General features: G+C 44.2%; 1 protein-coding gene across 1 annotated transcript in view; it reads left to right on the top strand.

Annotated features, from left to right (window-relative positions):
• Positions 1-22638, top strand: part of LOC110301934 (collagen alpha-4(VI) chain) — a 108397-nt gene that overhangs the window by 52265 nt on the left and 33494 nt on the right. The window contains exons 17-26 of the mRNA XM_021172654.1: positions 913-966; positions 4023-4085; positions 4554-4619; positions 11095-11148; positions 11286-11321; positions 15072-15134; positions 16857-16919; positions 18621-18683; positions 19813-19875; positions 22494-22544. Coding sequence (XP_021028313.1) covers positions 913-966; positions 4023-4085; positions 4554-4619; positions 11095-11148; positions 11286-11321; positions 15072-15134; positions 16857-16919; positions 18621-18683; positions 19813-19875; positions 22494-22544 — 576 coding nt within the window. The remainder of the gene's footprint in view (positions 1-912; positions 967-4022; positions 4086-4553; positions 4620-11094; positions 11149-11285; positions 11322-15071; positions 15135-16856; positions 16920-18620; positions 18684-19812; positions 19876-22493; positions 22545-22638) is intronic.

The raw sequence follows: 22638 nt of genomic DNA, 5'->3' as shown, positions 1-22638 counted from the left end.
ATTACCCTATTGAAGTTTTAAGCTTCGTATTGTATTCGTCAGCTTCTTGTCCAATAATGAGATACCCAAGTTGATTTGCATATAGAGAGAAAAGGCTCATTTTCTTTGGCTCATGATTTTAAGATTCAAGTCCGTGGTTGGGTGGACCCCTTTCTCCAAAGCCCTCGATGGGGGAGTCCCAGAAGAGAATTCTGGGGAGCGTGTGGTGGGATGATCTGCTCTCTTCATGATTGGGAAGAAGGAGAAAAAGAAGAAAGGGCTGGGGTCCCAGGGTTCCCTTCAAGGGTTCAATCTGGTGGCCCGAGGACCTCCCACCAGGTTGCACCTCTTAAAGGTCCACAGCATCTCCTCGCAACAACACACTGGGATCAGATGCATCATGTAGACTTCGAGAGATATGCGAGACACAAAGCATAGCATCTGTTTCCTCTGTTCCACCTGTTTTCAACCTGTGGATTGCAACCCCTTTGGGGGTTGGACAGCTTTTTCTCAGGGGTCGCCTAAGACCACAGAGAAAACACAGAGGCTTAAGATTTACATTCTTAAGCTTTGGTTTCTAATTCACTATTTCTGACTTTACTCTGCGATTTAACATGTCAGTAGAATTCTAAATCCACTTATTTATTTTTTTTTCAGTTCAAGAAGTTCTATTTGATTCTCTTAAAATGCTATCTGCCTTTTCTTCATTGAGAACACTAAGAATTTCTTTTTATTTGTCATCTTAACGTATGTAATCTGGTAGCTGAGATTGTTTTTGGTGTGAGAGTTACTCAGAGCCCCTGATCTGTCCTCTTGCCAAGGGTGCTAATGTACATTCTCACTCCTGGCTAGAATGTAAGATGGCACGAGGAAAGCTTCCAGAGTGACTAATAGGATGAAGATGCCTTGTCTATTTTCTTTTTCTTTTCCTAGGGCGATCGTGGAGCCGCAGGGCCGTCTGGAGAGAAAGGAAGCAGCGGCAGTCGGGTAAAATATGCGGGTGTTTTTCTCTGTCATCTTTCTGCAGCAGTTTAAGCAGTGGGAAGGAATCATCTAGTGGTTTTATTTGAGTCTGAGTGTGAAAGGCAGTCATGTGAGATGACCCTTTGAAAGCTTTGCTCGGGACCTGAAGGGTGGATTGTGAACCGAGTTGCTGAATGTAGGACTTAACCCTTGTGCTTTGTACCGTGAGTAGTAGGTCACTCTGTGACTTATAAGCTCTTCATGGGTCCCTGTCACTGATGACATAGTCTCCCACCAGGACCCTTTAGCCTCCCTCCCAGCCAAACTATACCAGCCTCTTCCTCTAGAACATTCCTCATGCTTACCTGCCCCTGTGTGTTTGCCCATGTTGGTGTTGCCACTCCCCACACGCATGCCTTTTCCACGTTTCCATCCTCAGTGCTCATTTGAACACTGACTTGTTTTTGATTGTCTGGTTCCCTTTCCTTCTTTCTCATGATAGTTTTTCTGATGTTGTGGGAGACTTTTGCTGGGGAGGCATGAACCAATGCCTCCTCACCCCAGATAGCAAACCAAGGACAGACCAAAGTAACGATTCTTCCAGAGTTCAGAGTCCTGCTTGGTGAAATGTTGAGTTTATTGGGGTCACTTACAGATGTCTGGGTGAAAGATTACTTATGGGGTATGCATGATTAAAAAGAAACTAACTGTATTACCAAAAGGCCTAGCACTGCATGGTGATGACTCCCAGAGACCGTAACCCCGCAACTCTAATCATGACTGCCAACAACTGGATAGATCAGGTTACAGAATCTCTTCAAGCAGAGTCTCCAGATGGCAGAGCACCTCCTCTCCTCACCATTCTTTACTGCTTCCATAACTTTGGGGAAGCCTTGTGAGTCTTAGCTATTTCAGGAACTTCCTGAGACTTGTGAGTTGCTTGCTTCCTGAATCTAAGGTAGCCTTCCTCTAGGATAAAATGTTTCAGTTAGGAGTACTTGCTACACACCCCTCCACTCTGGCTGTTTATAGGGATCTCTCTCTTCTTTGTGTCTTTGCTGGTGATTACTTTCTGTTTCCTGTCCTGGATTTAGTTCTGCAGAGGGGAAGGGAGATACCTGTTGCATGCACTTTCCTTCTCCTAGTCTGTGCCCATGGCAGACATTACTAATCGAGCATAGACTCCAACTTGGTGAGAGGAGCCATCTCAACGAAAACCTAGAGTCAATGTCTATTGATTGCTAGGTTTATATAGGAGGTTAAATTTATTTGCTTGTCATTGTTTGTACTCTGGGTGGAATTAGGTAGTGCTTTTATTTCTGGGGTGCATGATCAGGGCTGTGGATCAGCTTCCTGATAGGGAAACAGAAGGAGAGAACTAAAATATCTCTTTATTAAGGTTTACTTTCCAAGTAGAAAGTCCAACTAAAAACTAGGACTTTGTGGGTCATACTTTGGAGACAATGTTGGATACCATGCTTCCCTAACATAAAAAGCTTTATGTTTCAGTTAAATTGAGATACATTCCATAACTATCCATCAGGTGTCTTCTACCCAAGACAACATTTTGCTACCCACAGGGAGTGGTTCAACAATAAATATGTCTTGGCTATGGCTAGCAAAGGGCTAATAAATAACCCGTATAGTTTATACAAAGACTGTAGTACAAGGTTTGCCATGACAAAGGATGTCAATGGTATAAATAAAGTGTTACTGGGACACAATGGAGAAAAACACAGAGTCTTTCCCCTTTATTTGGTCAATCATCAGTATCAACCGAGCATCTGTTGGAACCCAGGCATAATTTAGAGTGGAAGGTAAAAACAGATGTAGCTCTGGATTTCAGGACTGACTTTCCTGGGGAGAGACAGACATTGGTCAAGAAATCGTGAAAGTAGATATAAGATCGCCACTGAAGTGAATACACAGGTAGAGAAATGACAGGGTAGGGACTGGCCACTGCATCCAGGATGTGCTGAAGTGTAAAGGACAAAGGACCAAGTGGCCAAGATGGCTACCATTGGGACTGAGGCATTTGACCAGAGACTGAGGGAGAGAGGGGACCTCAGAATTCCAGGGACCACGAGAAGATGGGTATTTGGGTTTTTTCAGACCTCTGTGAGAGTGGATGGGAGAAAGACACCAAAACAGGGTATTTCTAGACAGGAAAAATCACAAGAAGACATAAAGGCTAGGAGGAATGTCCTGAAAGCCAAGGTCAATTCAACACTTTTTTTTTTTTTTTTTTTTTTTTTTTTGAGACAGGGTTTCTCTGTGTAGCCCTGGCTGTCCTGGAACTCACTTTGTAGACCAGGTTGGCCTTGAACTCAGAAATCCACCTGCCTCTGCCTCACAAGTGCTGGGATTAAAGGTGTGCACCACCACGCCCGGCCCAACACATTTTTAAAAATGGCTTTAGTTTTTCTTCCCACTTAGTCATTACGGGGCTATCAGCTGTTTCTGGGTAAGGGAGGCTATAGGCCTGGGGGATGATTCTGGCAACATGAAGTGGGAGTTGAACAGGACCTAGGAAGAAGTGAGATAAGCCAGATACTCCGTGCCCAACTCTTCATTGAACATTTTAATAAGATCGTGCCTTATGCTCCTAAATGCTGCGGTATGTATCAGCAATCATGCCTCCCCTCTCCACCTGTGAACTCTGCTAACCCTATCAAGATGCCTGGTGGATAAAATTGCCCGTCCCCACGTGACCCCACTCCTGCTTCCCCTCTCCCATGTGATTCTTTATAGAGCATCAGGGAGGGGTGAAAAGACCAAGGCCTGATACAGTGAGGAGGCCTGGGTCCTACTGTGTGCAGCAGAATTAGTTCCTGAGATCCTACTGTGCGCAGAAGAATTAATCAGTTCCTGAGATGTGAGAGTCAAGTGTGATGATACTCCGGCAGGGTCCGGCAGAGGGAGAATTTGCAGAAACAATACCATAACGTGACTGTGAATGTTTTAAGCTTCAAGGACTCCCCTTAAATCCTAGCCCCCCACCCCCTTTTATACTTTACTTTTAAGCATCAAGTGATTTTATGATGTGATTCATTTTTCATTTTTCTCCTTTGTAATATAAGGGCTTGACAGGTCTGCCTGGACCAGCTGGACCTCGTGGGGAGCCTGGGCTGAGGGGAGATCCGGTGAGTGATGGCTGTGGGTTTTCTTCTGCTTTAGTTCCTTATTCCTAAGAGCCGTGCAGAGGCTAAGAATGGTCTGGTGTTGGTTAACAAGGCACCTGGTCAGTCTGTCTTTACTGCATTGAAACGAGCTAGAGATCTGAGGGTAAAAACATCTTACACATCTGGGTGTGGAAAGAGCTGGGACTTTAATTGGGCTGGACCTCTGGGATTATTGAGCAAACAGGTCTGGGCAATGGAAAGGGTCCTCCTTGATCCCCCTTCTCCCTGCCCCGCCCCCTCCCTTCTTATCTGGTGCTACAAATAGAGCCCGGAGTCTTGCACATGCGATGCGGTTATTCTGCCTCTAAGCCAGCACTCCAGCCCTTCCTCCTTCCCCTTAAAACCGTTCTTCCTTTTGTCTCTACCTATGCCTTTCTTTTTCTTTTCGTTTGCTGTCCATTTGAGGAAGGCCACCTTTTGTTTTCTCAGGGGGATCCTGGAATTGATAATCTCATCCAAGGCCCCAAGGGGGAAAAGGGAAGGCGTGGACATCAGGTAAGATGGTTGGAGGTTCATGTAGGGATGCCTACAGGCTCTTTCAGAACACTTGGATACTTTGCTGAATCCCCATTGGCTGAATCCCCACTGGCTGAATCCCCATTGGCTGAATCCCCATAGGAGGTGGGGCAAAGCCACAGGGTTCCCATCTTCCATGGACACAGGAGCCCTGACTGCCAACCTCCCCTTACTGCCTAATCCTTGAGTTCTTGACTTTATCATTTCTTTTTCCTACACAAGACCCCGCCCCTTGTTACTGCATGCTAGTAATGTTTTTAAAGTGACCTTAAACCTCCTCAGTCTTTAGGTTCTCTCCTAAAATGGAAGCCTCAACTCAGGGAGGTCTCGATTCTTCTCTGCTGTGAGTTTCCTGGCATGCTGTGCTGATCTCCAAGTCATTATGCAGCTGGCTTGCTTTCCATCATAGCCGGAGCTGACTGGTGCAAATTGGGTGGTAGACAGTTGTAAAGATGAGATGTCTGTCTAGTTCTGAAGACTGGAGCCATCACAGTGGAAGACATTAGAGAGAGCAAAGAGACTTGTCAGCTTGACGGATACTAATGTCTCCGAAGCCAGTTTTAGATTTTCATGCCTCAGGCATTAAAATGCACGATTCTGAAACATGCCTAAGATAATGAGTGCCCCAGTCCTCATATCTCATGGTTCCCAATTTCTGGGCATGCGATCTGGATAGCAAATATCTGCAACTGGAGGGGAACCTTGACTTTGAATTCCTATTTTGGATCCTTTGATAAAACCACGGGGTTTAGATTGTGGCTAGGTAGAATCCATGTTATGTATATCCAGGTCCTGAGTGGAATTCAGCTTGGGACAAGGTCATTTCTATGTCACTGTGTGGGAAAGCGGTTTCACCCAGTCATTAGTTATGGTTGTATAACAAACAGCATTGGGTTGTTTCCCCTCAGTAAGTTAAGGTCAGAGAACCGTGTGAATGGCTGCTCCCTGGGATTGAGCTAAGCACACATAGAGGAATCCACCCTTAGCAGCTCCTAGGCCTCAGGATCCTCATTTGGAAGATGGGTAGATGAACCATCTGGTTTCTGTGAATCATTGGTTGTCATGGTAAGAAATGTCACGAAGACAGCAGAGCCATAGAATGCTCATGGCTTGCTGCTAGAAAGGAATCCAGGCTTCTGACACACTGTTCAGTGTGGTGGCCACCACAGCACCACAACTGTAGTGGGAGCCTCAGGGCCACAGCTTCCAAAGGCCTCCATTCTTGACTTTAGCCTGTTAACCTTGACTCCATTCTTGTGTGTGGAACAGAAATTGTAACTGTTTCAGATTGTGCCCTGTATGATTGAATTTTGTGTCTCTTGTGGTTTCTCTTCCTATGCGGGGCTCAAAGAAGGGTGTTAGTGAATATCCTTTGAATAGGCTTAGATGATAGTAAATTACTCCTTTACATAAGCCCATGCTTGATTAGATTCTGCCAGCGATTAGAAGATAGGCCGCTAGGGGGCAGTGTTTCCTTGCTATTATTTCCGAGAGGCCCTGGGATCAGTGTCACAGTTAAGTCTGGAAAATTCCTCCGAAATAGTGTTTCCAACAAAGCAGAGAAATTGTATTACATACCTAGTGTGGGAAGGAGTAGAGAAGCAATTGTGCAGGTCAGGAGTGGAAAAGCAATCTCACACACACACACACACACACCCACAGAGAGAGAGAGAGAGAGAGAGAGAGAGAGAGAGAGAGAGAGAGAGAGAGAGAGAGAGAGAGAGACAGACAGACAGAGGGAAATTCCAATGCTTATGAGTTGATATCTTCCTTAAAGCTGATCATGGAGCAATAGAAAGACTTAGCTTTAATTATTATTGTTGTAGTGATTTTAAAAATAACAAAATTAGACTGGGACTGTGGCTCAGTTGGTAGAGTGCTTGTCTAGCAGTGCACAAACCCCACCACGTATAAGCTGGGCATGGTGGTACATATCTGTAAGTCCAGCACTTGGGAGGTAAAAGGCTGGAGGACTGGAAGCTGAAACTCACCCTTGGCCCCATAGTGAGTTCTAGGTCACTCAGGCTGTATACATGAGACCCTGTCTCAAAAAAGGTAAGAAATGAAATAGTCAGCATTTAATAATCAAAGATGACTCTTATTATACACGCTTGCTTTCACATGGTGTAGTAGTGTTGGGCAGTGAAACATAACAAGGAGAACTATTTCTGTTGGTGGTTTGATAGTCTTACTATGTAGCCCAGGCTAGCCTCAACTCATCGCCTATCTTCCTGCAACGGTCTTCTAAGTTCTAGAATTACAGGCATGAGCCACCATGCTTGGTTTTCTACATATTTTCCAGCCCCCCCTTTTCCCATCCCTACCCTTTTCTTTCTGCTGGGAATTAAAACTGGGAGCTTTTGATGTCAGGCAAGTATTCCACCCGTGAGCTAGGCCATCAGCCGGAACACTGTTTCTTCATATGGAAAACATCCCTGCCGCAGTGGTAAGTGGAAAGCCCAGGTTTGCACAAGTGTATTCCACCTGAGACTGAATTTGTATGGAAAAACCTCCCTTTCGATAACACAGAACATACGCATTGCTTCCCCTTGCCTTCTGAGTTACTGACATGGCTCATGAAGAACTCACAGCGCTTCTTATTTTGCAAAATTCTAGATCTACAGGGAAAAAAATATGGTTATAGGAATGAAGTGTAACCATCACCATATCAGCTTTCTGTCCTTTGTGTGTGAGTGAGTGTGCACATGTGTATGGGCATGTGTCTGTGTGTTGGAGCATGTGTTTTCCTGAGCCACTTGAAGATTAATCAAGGGCATTAAAACATATAACCATACATATCCAACAGGCATAGAAAAAAAGAAATCACTCTATATGGACATGGTGGAGACTTCACGCTGAAGAAACATAGTGTTTATATAATATTGCTTTCTTTTTAAAAGTTTTAAAAGTTGAAATAGAATTATATCACTCCCCCCCTCAAAGCCCTCCCACGCGCCTCCCACTCTCAAGTGTCTTTACTTGTTACATACATATACATGTATGTGTCTGTACTATATATATATATATGTATACACACACACACATAACCTGATGATTCCATTTCTGTTGCTTGTGCCACATATAAATAATATTATTTCCTAACATCCAGCCCATGTTCAGGTTCCTACTTCCCCATGTCTTAGGGAACATGTCTTTGGGCTACTGTAACAGAACACAGCGGACAGGTTGTATTACACAACATTTATTTTTCACAGCTCTGGAGTCTTGGAAGTCAGAGACCAAGGCACCGGAAGACTTGGTGTGTGACGAGGGCCCAGTCTTGGCTTCCTGCTTTGCCTTCCTGACTGTCACCTCACAGGGGGAGAGAGGGCTGGAGCACATGCACTGATTCCATCCTTATGGCCCTGATCATGTCCCACAGGCTGTGTGCCTGATCCCTGCACGTTGGGGATTAAATGTCAACATGCTCGTTCTAGGGGAAGCACATTGGTGGTTGGCCTTCACAGTGCCAGCAGGCCCTGTGCTGACTGCTGGGGAGAAGGCCATCGGTGCTGTTATAGCGCTGACCCTGAATTCTGCATACCGGCTTGCCAATAAGATGTGTTCAGTGGCTCAAGACTGACCTGAAGTGCAGTATTAGAATGGTCACTCTGTCACTCCTGAATTGTTCTTTACGCCTGTCTCTGTTGTTGCTGTCGTCAGAGCATCTTGCCTTTTTAGTTTTCCTTAGTTACAGCAGTCACCCCATTGCTTGTTTTTTTTTTTTTTTTTTTTATATGACATTGAGATTCCTGACCAACTCTTTTGATGAAAACCCCACCCCCACCCCATAGCACTTGTCTGATTCTTTCTCCATATGCAGAGACAGACTAATCTTTTTTTTTTAAACATATGATTTAGTAATGCTATTTGGGAGTTTGGCTTGGTTTTGGTGATATTAGATTTGACCTCTTCATTGAGCCCATGTTCACTAGTTCTCTTTACTGTGGATATATTTTCTCTCCTTTCTAATGAACAAGTCATTTGAGGAGTGACATTTCTTCAGGACTGGAAGCCTTTGTTTTCCAACAATCTTTTACCCAGTGACTCCAGCATCTGTCCCAGTAATTACTTCACTATGCTGGCGGCAAAATGCTGTCTGTCGTGGAATGGAGAAGACAATAAATCTCCTAGGAAAGACTTTATTATATCTAGATCTATTACGAGAGGCTTCATCTATAGCCTTCTCCCACATGCAATTCATTTCCAAAAGAAGTCCATAGAAGCAGCGTTTACTACAAAATGTGGGGCGATGGAAAACGTGTAGAAGAAAAACGTATTAACATTTCCAGTAGCCAAGAACTTTCCTAACATATGATAGCAATCACTGTCCAGAGGAAGTCAGGAAGATCCCAGGGCCTTTTTGTGTGTAGCATATGGCATGTGTATATGTTCATGTGTGTGTGTGTGTGTGTGTGTGTGTGTGTGTGTGTGAGAGAGAGAGAATATTATCACAGATATAAGCTCTCATGAACCCACCACAGAATCTAAATGAAGCCATCAATAATGGTTCCATTAATACACATCCTGCCTCTCCCATGCAGCTCTGTCTTGAATTTTTCACACTTTCTTGGTGTTTTGATAAGTATTTTAAAATCATTGTATAATGTTTCAGTAAATGTTTGTACCCTATTTGACTATTAATCCACTAGCATTGCGGGCCTAATTGTTTGAGAACTTAGTCTTTCCTAAATAGCAGAGTAACAAGATGCTACAGTTTTGGCTTCAGGGTTACACTTACTTTCCTCCTGCTTCCCACAGAGGTAGCAGGCAGCCTCACTGAGTGACTACCCATGGCGTTCTTGCGGGGGGATTGTAAGCACGCATTTTATTGCAACCTACTTTCAATAAGCACTCAACCTCTTTTCTAGCCCACCACTCAGCGGAGGGAGTGGAAGAGAAAACTCATTAGGATGTAGGGAAGTGGACCTGCTCGGCCATAGTTCCTTGGGAGCGAGCTTGCTCCTTTCTCTCAGCAGTTCAGTTCTGTAGCAAACGCCAAATATGATTCAGCAGCTGCAGGCCAGTCCTCTAGGCAGGCAGACACCAGGCATGAACCAGCAACTGTAGTTCAATCCTGAAGAAACTGCCAGTCTAAGGCAAGGCCGCCGAAGCGGCAAGCCGCCACAGGAACCTCTCAAGCAGTTCTTGGGCAAGTTTCTCTCGATGGCAGCGTTATCACAAGTTGAGCTCAGCAACGCTATGTAGGGCAAACTAATACATGTGTGTTGTCATTAGCAAAGAATAAGGAGGCGAATCAAACCAATGCTCAGTGCTCATCTCCCACTGTCTGTGGGGTTAAATTTATGCTCCTTCATCAAGCATCCTTTCACGTGCTTGCTATATCAAAACATCCTTTCACCTGTGTCTGCTTCAGGGAAATAGTCTTCCACTTTAGCAAGATATCCTTTCACCTGTGTGCCCTAGCAAAGCATCATTTGACACAACTAACTTCCCCCCAAAATCACAAGTTTCCACTTCTGTGCATCCTATGGTGTTTCCACTTCTCTGGATTCTGCCCACTTCTGACTCCACAGAGGTGACAGCAGAGTGCCTTCTCATGGTGGCTGTGATATTTTTCTTCCTGTAACCATATATATATATATATATATATATATATATATATATATGCTTTGTGTTGCTACCTCCATGCTCAGAGATACAACTTCCCACCTTCTCCTCTTCCTGCCACTCAGGATCCTGTGTGGTACCTGTATGAAGGAAAACACTAGTATGTTTACATACTGAGCAAGGCTTGTTCAAGAACATATTTGACCGCTGTCACAGGGTGATGAGCTTTGTGCTACTAACAAAGGGACACTCAGCAGGGAACAATAACATATCTGTATTTAGAAACATGAAAATTGAATGTCGTTTACTTCTGTGTGCATGTGTGTACATGGGAGCATGCTCATGACTGTGTGCATCTCTGTGTGTATACACATGTATATGTTCATGCGTGTGTGTGTGTGTGTGTGTGTGTGTGTAGATCAGAAGTCTGAGTTGGATGAGCAATTCCTCAATTGCTCTTGATACCAGCTCTTTTGAGACAGGGTCTCTCACTGCTTTCAGTTTCTGCTAAACCATCTGGCCAGTGAGCTCCTGTCTTTTACCCACCAGTGCTGGGATTGCAGGCACTTAGCTTTTATGGTACTCTGGAGATTCATACTCAGTCCCTCATGCTAACACAGTAAGTACTTTACTCACCGAGATGGAGATTGGTGCTTGAGCAGTGCTAACGGACATTCTACCTCTGCACTTCCCAACATGGTAGCTACCAGCCCCATGCACTTGTCGAACCCTTGGGATGTAGCCAGGCTGACCATTAATTTTATTTAATTTGTGGTAAGGTGAATCATCACATATTGCCTGCAGCTTCAGTGTCAGACTTTTCAAGCCTATGGAATAAAACCAGGAGTCTGTGGCATTTAAACAGATCTTTCCTTTATTTCAGGGAAGCCCTGGTTTCCATGGACCTCTGGGGGAAGCTGGCAGTGTGGGACCTCGGGTAGGTATAACTGCTGCAGGGGGAGGCAGACTCCTGCCTTTGCTGAAGAAGGGGCTGGCCTTCCACAAGAAGGGGCGTGGTGCTGCAGACTTGACTTGTTTTCTTGTCTAAGATCTTTTCTTCTTTTGTGCTCTTAGGGGTCACTTGGAAGACATGGCTTGCCAGGGTTGAAGGTCAGTGTTTCTGGAGAGTTCCCTTTGTTTCACAAGCAAGGCTACTTCCATAGTTCTTGCTGAGGTCGAGGGGAGTGCAGATTGGCTGTTGAGATGGCATGGGTGATTGATGGGAGGTTACTGTGGAAGAAGGGAGCGTTCAAAGCACACCCACCCCTGCTAGATTTCATTTGGATTTAAAATAGTACAGTAGAGAAGAGTCCTTGTTTTTGATAAAAATGACATTTCTGAGTGAAGGCCAGGGCTTCCTATTTGTGCTTGAGTTAGTGCTCACCACAGAGATGAAGGGAAGAGGTGGAAGCCATGGTGTCTCCAGAGGAAGCCCGTGCAGTTTGATAGTGAGCTGGGGAAGCTTGTTTTACTAAGCCGTTAGCTGGACCTCAGATGGTGCACCATGTGCTTGTCCATATCTTCTCATGGAAATCTTCCCATAGATCCTGTTCCATAGAGTCAGGAGAATGATCTACAATAGTCATACTTGGGGTTTGAAGTGAGCGAGTTAGTAAGTACATAGCAGGTCAAAGCAAGAGATACACAGACAGCAGACTGTCAACAGATTGGGTGCTCAGAACATCCAGCAGAAATCAACCAGGGAAGCCCCTTTCAGGAGTCAGCTAGATTCCCAGATAGAGTCCCGGGCAGAGCTGAGAGTCCCCTCTGGAGAGGTGTCCAGTTAAGGAGCAAATGGCAACATATAGGGATAACATTGTCATGTCCAGCATTCACAGCACCTGGCAGACACTGACAGGGGAAACTGAGGCAGTGACCTAGAGTTTCTAACCAAGCTTCCCTCTCTGTGAATGAGCTTCCCATGGCTGAACCTTGGACTCCTGTTCTCTACTGCAGGCACTTTTGTATCATGGGATAAACAAGAGTAACCTCTGCTGGGAATGCTTTCTTTCTGTTTCTAAGATACAAAGTTTTACACTTGGGGTGTGTTGCTCTTCGCTTCCCTCCTCACAGAGTTGGGAGTGCACAGCCCATCCCCAGACAAGGGGGCCTTAGAGGACACCTTCAGACAAACATTCTGAGGTCTGAAATGGAACATGGGCTTCTCTAAGAGTTCAAACAGTGCAGGCCAGTTTGCCAATGTAATGTATGTTACAGTCCTCTCATCCTGGCAAGGATGGTAACTTTAAGGCTTGTCTGAGCTTTAACAGAGTGGGTTCAAGGACAGCCTGGGCAATGTAGTGTACCTGTGTTTCAAAATGGCAAGTAAAAACCAGGCCTGGGTATAGCTCTGCCTTAGATCTCTCACCTGGCAGAACCAGCTTGGTAAAGGGAACGAAACTGCCAGAGATGCCACAGCTGACAGATTCAAATCTAACATCTGAATTAACAACTATGGTGCTCTTTGAAGATTTTGTACAAAGTCAGCTTCATTCCTGTAGGCTTCTCTGGAACTCAGCTCTGCAGTGCTCTGCCCTGCTCACGTATTTTAGAGGTGAGAAACCAGCTTAGCTCAGCGCTCGGTGCGCTGTTGACTCCTTACAATAGAGATGAAGACTTTGCTTTCTTACCCGTCTACCGCCTTCTCCTGCTCCCTGCATCCTGGTCATGCATTTATTTTGTCCACTCTTGGTCAAATTAACTGAGTATCTGCAGCTTTGTAATTTTGTTTTCTGTGAGTGGAATCCCACCCCCCTCCCCATTTGCTCTATGTTCTCTGAGCCTGTTGTTAATTACACAGCTCCCTAATAGAAGTGATGGATCCCCACTTGTAGTAGGTCATGCAAGGATTGCTTCTCTTTCCTTTTACTCATTCCTCCTCATCCCTCCATCCTGTTACCAAAAACCCAGGCTTTTCACTCTCTAGGTATCTGTTCTGTTCTGCTGAGATGATTTCGCAGTAGAGTCCTTTCATTCTGCAACAGGAGTGAACTTGTGTGCACTTAGAATGGCTTGCTAGTAGTCCTATTTAAGTTTTCAATAAATAGTTCCCCCCACCATAGATGAATTGAAAAAAAATCGGTACATAAACAGAATGCAGTTTAGCTCTAAAGGAAAAATAATAAGACTTGTAGAAAAGTGGAGAGACTTAGAATGTATAATATTGAGTGAGGTCACATAGTCTCAGAAAGAAACACCCTGAGTGTTCTCCCTTATATGTGAATCCTATGCATATGCACACAAATGCACATAAGGTATAACATATACAGATGCACACAATCCTATGCATATGCAAACAAGTGCACATAAGGTATAAAATATAGAAATGCACACAATCCTATGCATATGCACACAAATGCACATGAAGGTACTGTGTAACATGTAGAAAGGAGAACAAGAAACAGGGGGCGCTGTGAAGTGTAAGGGTCTCCCTCGTCCAGGAATTCAAGAACAGCTTAGCCAATCATAACAGGGCCAACCTCAAGTGACTGCAACACGTGACCATCATTCTGTTTTCCTATGAAAGATGAAGTCCTTGACCCTAGAGAGATGTTTTAGAGTGTCTGCTGCTATGATAAATGCCACAACCAAGTTAACACATGGAAGAAGAGCTTTATTTTGGCTTATGGTTTCACATAACACAACCTATTATTGAAAGAAGTCAGGGCAGGAACTGAGGCAGAGACCATGGAAGAATGCTGCATACTGGCCTGCTCTCCCTAGCTTGTTCCCTTTGCTTTCTCATACACCCCAGGACCACTTGCCCAGGGTTGATACCACCCACAGTGGCTTGAGCCCTCCCACATCAATCACTAATCCTGAAAATGTCCCACAGGCTTGCCTACAGGCCCAATTGGTTGCAGCACTTTCTCAACTGAGGTTCTCTCTTCCCAAGTGACTCTAGCTTGCATCAAGTTGACACAAAACTAGCCAGCATGTGAGCACTGAGTCCATATATCTTAAAGAGAGGCCCAGAGTGTTGCAGAGATGGCTCAGTTACTGAAATGCTTGCTGCACAAAATGTGGGGCCTGAGATCCATCCCCAGAACTTGAGGGCAAAGGCCAGTTATGGTCATACTGTAATCTCACCACCAGAGAGGCAAAAATGGGGAGGTCCTGGGGTTCCCTGGCCAGCTAGCTTTCCTAATGAGTGAGACCCAGGGCCCAGTTAGAGACACTGCCTCAAAAAGAAAAAGGAAAGAAAAAAGAAAAAGATTAACGTAACAGCCCTTGAGGCAGATGACCCAAGGCTGAAGTCTGGCTTACACACACACACACACACACACACACACACACACACAGAGTACACACATTCACACATGTGTACACACACGAACACACATGCACACACTCAAACATGCACACTTATATACATACATGCACACACGTACATATATGTACACACACATGCACACATATATACACACATGCATACACACATAAACACACACACACACACAGATACATGTACCTGTACACACATGAACATATAACCCCAGCCCACAAAGGAGGGCTAGGCTTTTAGATAGAAGTTCTTATGTAAAATAGGAGTTTGGGTTATTTAAATATAAGATTTCTGCCCCTTCACTGGCTGAGCTACTGGAAAGATTTGAGTGAAGCCTGCTGAAGACTCAGGAAAGGCAGTAACAATCAGTCCCTGCATTTTCTCAATCAAAGGGGAAACCCCTCCAATTTCTTCTCCAGCATGGATCCATCTCTGGGGAGGATTGAGCATAACCGATCCAGTCTTTTTTCATGTGCTCTTAAAGGCCACCTTTCAGGGAAGGCTGTCTTCAATAGAACCTCTGCTGTGTCTGGGCGCTCACTTCAGGTTTTTGTTTGTTTGTTTGATTTCTGCAGGGTGTGCTCGGAGAAACCGGTGAGCTAGGTTCCCGAGGAGAGCCTGGGCATCCAGGCCCACAGGTTGTATTGAGAACTGGGTTTTATTCTAAGGGTATTTGCTGGAAACCTTTTCTTTGTGTGATAGAAATCTGACTCAGAATGCCCTAAAGGAAGCTTCCTGGGCCCGACCACAGGAAATTGCATTGCCCCTCTTTTGGGAAGGCTAAACCACAATACTGGTATTGATCGGAAATCTGGCTACTAGCCTGTGTGTTAGCATTAATTCACTTAATCCACAGTTGGGGGGTTAAGAGAGTTTATTAGTCCATTTCACAGGGACCATTGGAGAGGATGATGAAGAAGGTAAGCAAATTGGCCAAAGCCACACTGCTAGTGAGCGACAGAATCACAGCTGGAACTTAAAAGCCAGTGCTCTTAATGAGTACCTCTGAGCTATGATTCCAGTCATTCCTGAGTAGAATTTAATTCATTAAAATTGTATTTCATCAGCAAAGTACTTGCTGGGTATCTGTTATGCAGGGGGCTCCCTCTTAATAGACCTTGGGGTGCCTAGACAAGCAAGGCAGGGGGTCTAACCTCGAAGGGTTTCAGTCTAGTTGATGGGTTGCAAACTCCAAAGTGACAAATGAAAACTTGAATTTCAAAATAGCTCTTTTGGGATCCTCAAATAGAAATGTAACCTACCATTTTATGGCCCTTCGAACTCTTTCTCTTATAAAGCAAAGTATTTCCAAGTTCCCAGCAACGGAAGAACTTTAAACTGACAAGAAACTTTGCTCGCATCGAACCCTCTCTCCATCATTAAAAATCCAGTGAATGTCAGTTGATTCGAGAAGCTGCTTGCCGATACCAGATGACAAGGACACTCGAGAGAGAAAGAGTAATCAAAGTGTAATTAGAGTGTGTTTGCTTTATGATGAAAAACGGCTTCAGGCAGAGATAATGAAGAAGCCTGTTTTTCCCATTTTTCTCTTTGATCGCTAACTTATTTCAAATTCGGACCCCTGCTACCGTCCTGTCCCTGCTCAGTCTTCTGTAGTCACCAGATTCTGATTGTTTGAAAGGCATGTAGGTCGTGCGGAAAGCCACAAGGGAGATAATCAATAGAAACGGTCCTCAGTGCTCACCTCCCCACTGGGCTGTGGGGGTGATGGTCTATTGAAACAGGTGACGGTCAATATCTCACCTGGGAGAGTAGAAACCCAGATCAATGCTTCTATTAGGAAAGCATCTCTCAGAAAAAAAAAAAAACTGGAGAAAAATTAAAGTGTCAAAATCAGTCAAGCAAAATAGACCAGAGGGAAAAACAAGTACCTCCACCATCACCCCGCCCCCGCCCCCAGCAACAGCGATTGGGCCATTAAAATGCACCCTTGGTTCTTCGCAGGGTAACATCTGAGACGTGGCTAGAGGAAAAGGTTTCTTTCTAATGAGAGGGACACCATAGCTGCTACTCTCTGCCCACTGTTGATTTCAAATTAGTTGGGTGGCTGAAGCTATGAAAAGAATGAACTTCAGGGCTCAGCGGATCCTTCTGGAAAGATTCCTAGGAACATACGTGTTGAGGACCTGTGTCCTCCATTGTAGATGGTTGAGTATAGAATGAGCGAGCATCCGTGAGCGCTTCAGAGTGTAGACACAATCCCGACTCAATTTGGTAGATGGCACAGGGCTGGATCTGGGCACCTTGGTCCAATAGGTATCTCAGGTGACTTTACACTTACATGGGATATGAAGGGCTGTATAAAAATCGATTGACTTTTAATGTCTCTTTTGGAACAGGGACCCAGAGGAAGGCAAGGACCACCAGGATTTTTTGGTCAAAAAGGGGATCCGGGTACCCAGGTAGGTTTGTAAGACAAATAGCTACAGTCTAGCTGCTGATTAGAAATGGTTGATTCTCGCCTTGAGGAGTCACAGGGTGAATCCCTTGTTCTGGGGTCTGTGAGTACCATAGATCTCCAAGACATCTAGTTTGACAAAGTTGGCATTGGTATCAGCCATGTGCCCCCTTCATTCTGGGTACACGGTGAGCAATAAATTCTGGTTTTAAGCCTCACAGACATGTACCACAGCTCCTGTATCCTCATAGTGCAAGAGCAAATGATAGCACCATACAGGAGGCAAGCTTAAATTGCCCGTTCCTCACGAGAATGCATGGGCATTCTTGACTGTGTAGATAAGGCCATAGAGATTCAGGGAGACCCAGTGACTGTTTTATCAAATAGTAAGTAGTCAAATGGCCTCTGACTTGGGGCTTCCCAGGGCATGTTCCACTATTCATCTAATGTCTGTGGCCAGTGGAAAGGTCAGAGAGACTGAGCCGTATGGTCAGGGTGGCTTCCTAAGGACAGGAGCATTTGCCACAGCATAAGACATTCGAGCAACAGGACTTGAGTCAGGTCCATGGTCTCCGTCCTGAGACTCAAAAAAGCAGCTTTGAGGACAGAACTATGGCCCAAGTCTTTCCCTGGGTAACAAAAGCCAGCTGCTGTTTTTAAAGCTTTTAAAGCACATTTGTTTGTTTACTGAGACAGGGTCTCACTATATCATTCTAGCTGGCTTGGAACCCACAGAGATCTGTCTGCCTCTGCCTCCCTAGTGCTGTAATTAAATGTGCATATCACAAAGCCTGGCCAACCTGTTATCTAAAAAAATTCTCATTGTGCAATTGTAAGTCTCATTTGACCCTGTTTCCAGTTTAGAGCAGGTAAGAGCCCAGGCTTTCGTTTTCCTGATCTTTTGAACAGGTTCTTTTCCAGAGAGTGTATAGATAACCCTCCCCTCCTCACAACCTTCTCTTAGAGAGTGTATACATAAGTCTCCTCACCTCTTTCTCAGTGTTCAATAGATTTGATTCTTGCATAATAGACCTTGTCATCCTCCCAGTCTCCCCCAGCTTAACTGTGTTGGCTATGCATTTTGCATGTTGGAAGATAAAATGAACCGGGTGGAGCATTAAAAGCTCACCTTCCATCTCCATGCCAATTCCCTTGTCCTGTATGAAGATTCAAGGAAATGCTCTGCTTCTGTAGATAACATCACAGAGGCTCCATGAGGTTAAATGACTTGCCGCCCAGGCAGAAAGTGGTCAGACTGGCCTCTGACTTGGATCTTTAGGTGGTAATTCATGAGCACATTGATAATCCCAGACCATTTTGATCTTGACTAATAGTGGCATGATATCCCAGTGAGGCCATCAGTAGCTGAGACTGTCATGGAGTAAAAGCTAATTTCACAGATTGACCTACCAACATTGTAGCTTAGCAGATACAGCACTGTAGAGAATCAGTTGTTGATCCCTGTAGCTGCATGGTGATGGCTCATTGCTGGTACCCAGCATCACAAGACAATACTGTATCAAGTATGATTAGCCCAGGGAAAGGTCAAAATTTCAAAATTTGAAGTATGGGCTTTACCAAATGCTTACAATTTTTCTTCTATTATAAAGTAACAAAACAAAACAAAAATCACTAGTCAGATGACTACAAGTCAGGAGCCATCTGTAATAAGAGAGTCATGATTTTGGTCATGATATCATTGCAGGGGAATCCTGGGCCTCCAGGGCCAAGTGGCTCAAAAGGACCAGATGGACCCAGAGGACTGAAGGCAAGTATCAGGGAAAGCTCTTGGTTATCTTGGTTACTCTATCTGTGTTGCTCTTGGATACTCTACATGTGTTACTCTTGGTTTCTCTATGTGTATTACTCTTGGTTACTCTACCTGTGTTACTCTTGGTTACTCTATGTTTGTTACTCTTGGATACTCTATGTTTGTTACTCTTGGTTACTCTATGTTTGTTACTCTTGGATACTCTATGTTTGTTATTCTTGGTTACTCTATGTTTGTTACTCTTGGTTACTCTATCTGTGTTATTCTTGGTTACTCTAATCTGTGTTACTCTTGGATACTCTATCTGTGTTACTCTTGGATACTCTATCTGTGTTACTCTTGGATACTCTATGTTTGTTACTCTTGGATACTCTATCTGTGTTACTCTTGGTTACTCTATCTGTGTTATTCTTGGTTACTCTATGTGTCTTAGTCTTGGTTACTATACATGTGTTACTCTTGGTTATGTTACTCTTGGTTACTCTACATGTGTCACTCTTGGCTATGACTTTAGGAGGCCTTTGGGCTTTCTTAGGCAAATCTTTCCTTGTCATGTGATCATTTCTAGCATGTTTCTGATATTGTTGATGAAATTATGGACCAGCTTTTAGCTTATAGCTAGATAGATGCATAAAAAGAAGGAAATTATAAAAACTGACCTATGGAGAAGTGGCTCACATATATCAGGAGGCAAAGGTGTATTGACAGAGAACAAACATGGGCTCACTGTCAACATGTGTACTCATCAGTACAAAGACTACTAGTGTATTTATAATTATCTTTCTTCAATTCACATACATATAAGTACACATAGTTTTAAGTCTAGTTTCTGAGTCTGAGAGGAATCATGTAGTATTTGTAAGTGTGGCTTTTCCCCTGTAACTATTTGGTAACATAATGAGTTATGGTTGCATTCATTTTCCCTGCAATATTGTTGATTTAATTTCTTTTACAGCTGTATCTAATTCCACTGTGCATTTTAACCCCATTTCCAGAACAAGCATTAACAGGCCTGGTGAAGGCAGCAGGTTTTAAAAAGGCTAACCAAACAGTCTCTAAGAAAATGGCCCAAAGGTTCAGAAACTCATAGGAGAAAATTAATTCTAACTCTCCTTTCTATTAAAAGGGAGAACTCGGTCCTGCAGGAGAAAGAGGCCCACGGGGTCAGCAAGGGCCAAGAGGGCAGCCTGTAAGTCTCATTTCTCTGATTTGGATTCCCGATTGAATACCTTATCGTTTTCTTGTTTGGTATGTGTTCTTGTTGCACATAAAACATAATGTGCTCCATGATTTATACTTGGGCTTACTAATATGACATCATGGCTTGGGCTGTTGAAGATTTAGCCAAAGGTTCCTAAGTTCCACATAAATAGAAAAATCCAAAAATGTGTTGGATTTATGGTCTTTCTCATTGTTGAAGAGGGAAGTGTCTGTGCTTCTTCTATTTGATAAGGAAGTTTCTCAACCATCTGAGTCTTTTGGGACTAATGAGATACTCAGATAAACTAAAAACAAAGCAAACCAAAACTTTGTGAGTCTGTATCTGTATGTGTGTGTGTGTGTGTATGTGCTTTGTGTGTATGTGTGAGCATACTCATACCATGGCATGTATATGGAGGCCAACCTTGTGTGGTGTCCTTCATTTTTGGCCTTTATATGTATAGGTGTATGTATGTATTTCAGTATACCACATGTTTGTTTGCCTTGTACCTGTGGGGGCCAGAAGAGTGTTGGATTCCCTGAAACTGGAGTTTAGATGATTGTAAGCCTCCACGAGGATACTCTGCATTGAATCCAGATCCTCTCTGCAAGAGCAGCCAGTGCTCTTAACCTCCAAGCCATCTCCCCAGTCCCCCAGCCTTGTTTGAGGCAGCTCTCCTTGTTTTTAATATCTGTGTGAGGCAGCGCAAATAGCCATGAGCTCCACTTCCCTCTGGGAGCACTGAGATTGAAGATTGTGCTACTGTATCTGGCTTCAGATGAGTTCTAGGGATTTCAAGCCAGGTCCTCATGCCTGTTCGGCAGGTGCTTTGCCCGCTGAGCCATCTCTCCCAGCACACAGACCCAAATTTGTAGATACCAAATAAGAATACTTAGCCAGAATCATTGGCTTTTCAGAGTATGAGTTTAATTATCCAGAGCATAGGAATAACTTTGGAGACCAATAATCATGAATTATTTCTTTCTACAGATGAAAGTTTCAAAGGCAGCGGTCTTGGTTCTTCCACATTCACTGATCTGAATGCAGGGGGAAGTCGTTACGTTGTATGACTATTTTTCAGTTCACTGCTTCTCTGCAGTTCACTTTTCACGAGAGCAGAGCTGTCTTCTGGAGATCTCTCCCACCAGCAGTTAGGAAGGGCCTAGAAAGGTGCCCCTGACCCCCTGCAATTCTGCACTGAAATCACATTTGTTGAGAAGGAGAGAAACCCGAAGCAGACCCAGGAAGCTTAAATTAAAATGTACAGGGAGAGAGAGAGCAGAAATGGGCACTTGTGAAGGGGACTGTGAGGCAGACAGTGCCCCATGCCCATCCTCCAAAAAGGTAGATGGTAAAATGGCAAAACTAAAATTTTGTTGAGATAGCATAGAACTTGTGTCCCTTAATACCCTCACCTGTCTGTCTGTCTATCAATCATCTATGTATTTATCTATGTCTCTATGTACCTGTCTATCAATCATGTATGTATGTATGCCTGTATGTATGTATATCAATTATCTATCTATCTCTATCTATCTATCTATCTATCTATCTATCTATCTATCTATCTATCTATCTATCTCTATCTATCTATCTATCTATCTATCTATCTATCTATCTATCTATCATCTATCATCTATCTTTTCCTTCCCTCCCTGACTGCCTCCCCGCCCCCCCCCCCCAAAAGCTAGGGAAGGATATCCTTCTTAGAGGCAGCATTTCAGGACGGCACAAGCCCAAGGACCTAAATTTGAGTCTCTAGAACTCAGATAAAGATAGATATGGTAGCACACATCTTTAATCCCAGCGCTTTCACAAATTTCCAAACCCAGGCCTTGGTCTGTCCCTGGAGCTGCAGGCACAGATGCTCTGTGAGTCTTCAGGAGGGAGAAGACAGCCAGCCAGCCAATGGCACGTCCCTTCCCACAAGATTCGGCTCCCCCTCTCCCCATTTCCCTGACTTTGCTGTCTTTTAATGTTAAATGTTTCCTAACTAGGCCACAGGAAGAGTCTTCAGCCCTTCAGCTTGTTATTTTCCCTTTCTGATGGTCTACTTGATCTAGAAACAGTTTCTGGTCATATCCTGCCCCCACCCCAAGGCACTGCAAGGTTCTGAATTCACTCCTTATGATACACATTTATGATCTGGACATACAGGTGTTCCAACCTCTTGAAATGTACCAGTGCATGCATGTGTGCGCATGCATGTATGTGGAAGCATGTGTGTGTGACAGGGTCTTACTGTCTCACTGGTCTCACTGAGCCTAGGCTAGCTCAGACTCTCAGTCCTCCTGTTTGGGCTTTCTGAAAACTGGAAACAATATGAACATGTTCACCAGATGGTGAGCACATCTGTGCACGTTCTTAGTATTCTTCCCAACAACCGTGTAGGTGACACTGTCATTCATGGTCTCTTAAGGTTTTAAGCCCCTCTCCCTCCAATGTCGTGTTTATCCTGTGAAGGCATTCTCCCAGTCTTCACCACCCCCTCCTTCTACCCCCCACTTTCTTACTTTATTGGCTTATCCAGAGGCTCGGGTATTGTCATTAGCCATGCGTTGGTCTGGGTGAATTGACGGTCAATTAATTTTGTGTTATTTTCTTAGGGTCTTTTCGGTCCAGACGGCCACGGTTATCCGGGAAGAAAAGGCAGGAAGGTGAGCTCCTGCCAAGAGCGTTCCAATATCAAGTCACGTTCTGAGTTTTACTAGAATAATGTTTTCTTTTCTTTTCTTTTCTTTTCTTTTCTTT

The sequence above is a fragment of the Mus caroli genome, chromosome 9 (genome assembly GCF_900094665.2).
Source record: "Mus caroli chromosome 9, CAROLI_EIJ_v1.1, whole genome shotgun sequence".
NCBI classification, from domain to species: domain Eukaryota; kingdom Metazoa; phylum Chordata; class Mammalia; order Rodentia; family Muridae; genus Mus; species Mus caroli.
The sequence above is the reverse complement of the archived record's forward strand: the minus strand, read 5'-3'. Positions and strand labels throughout refer to the sequence as shown.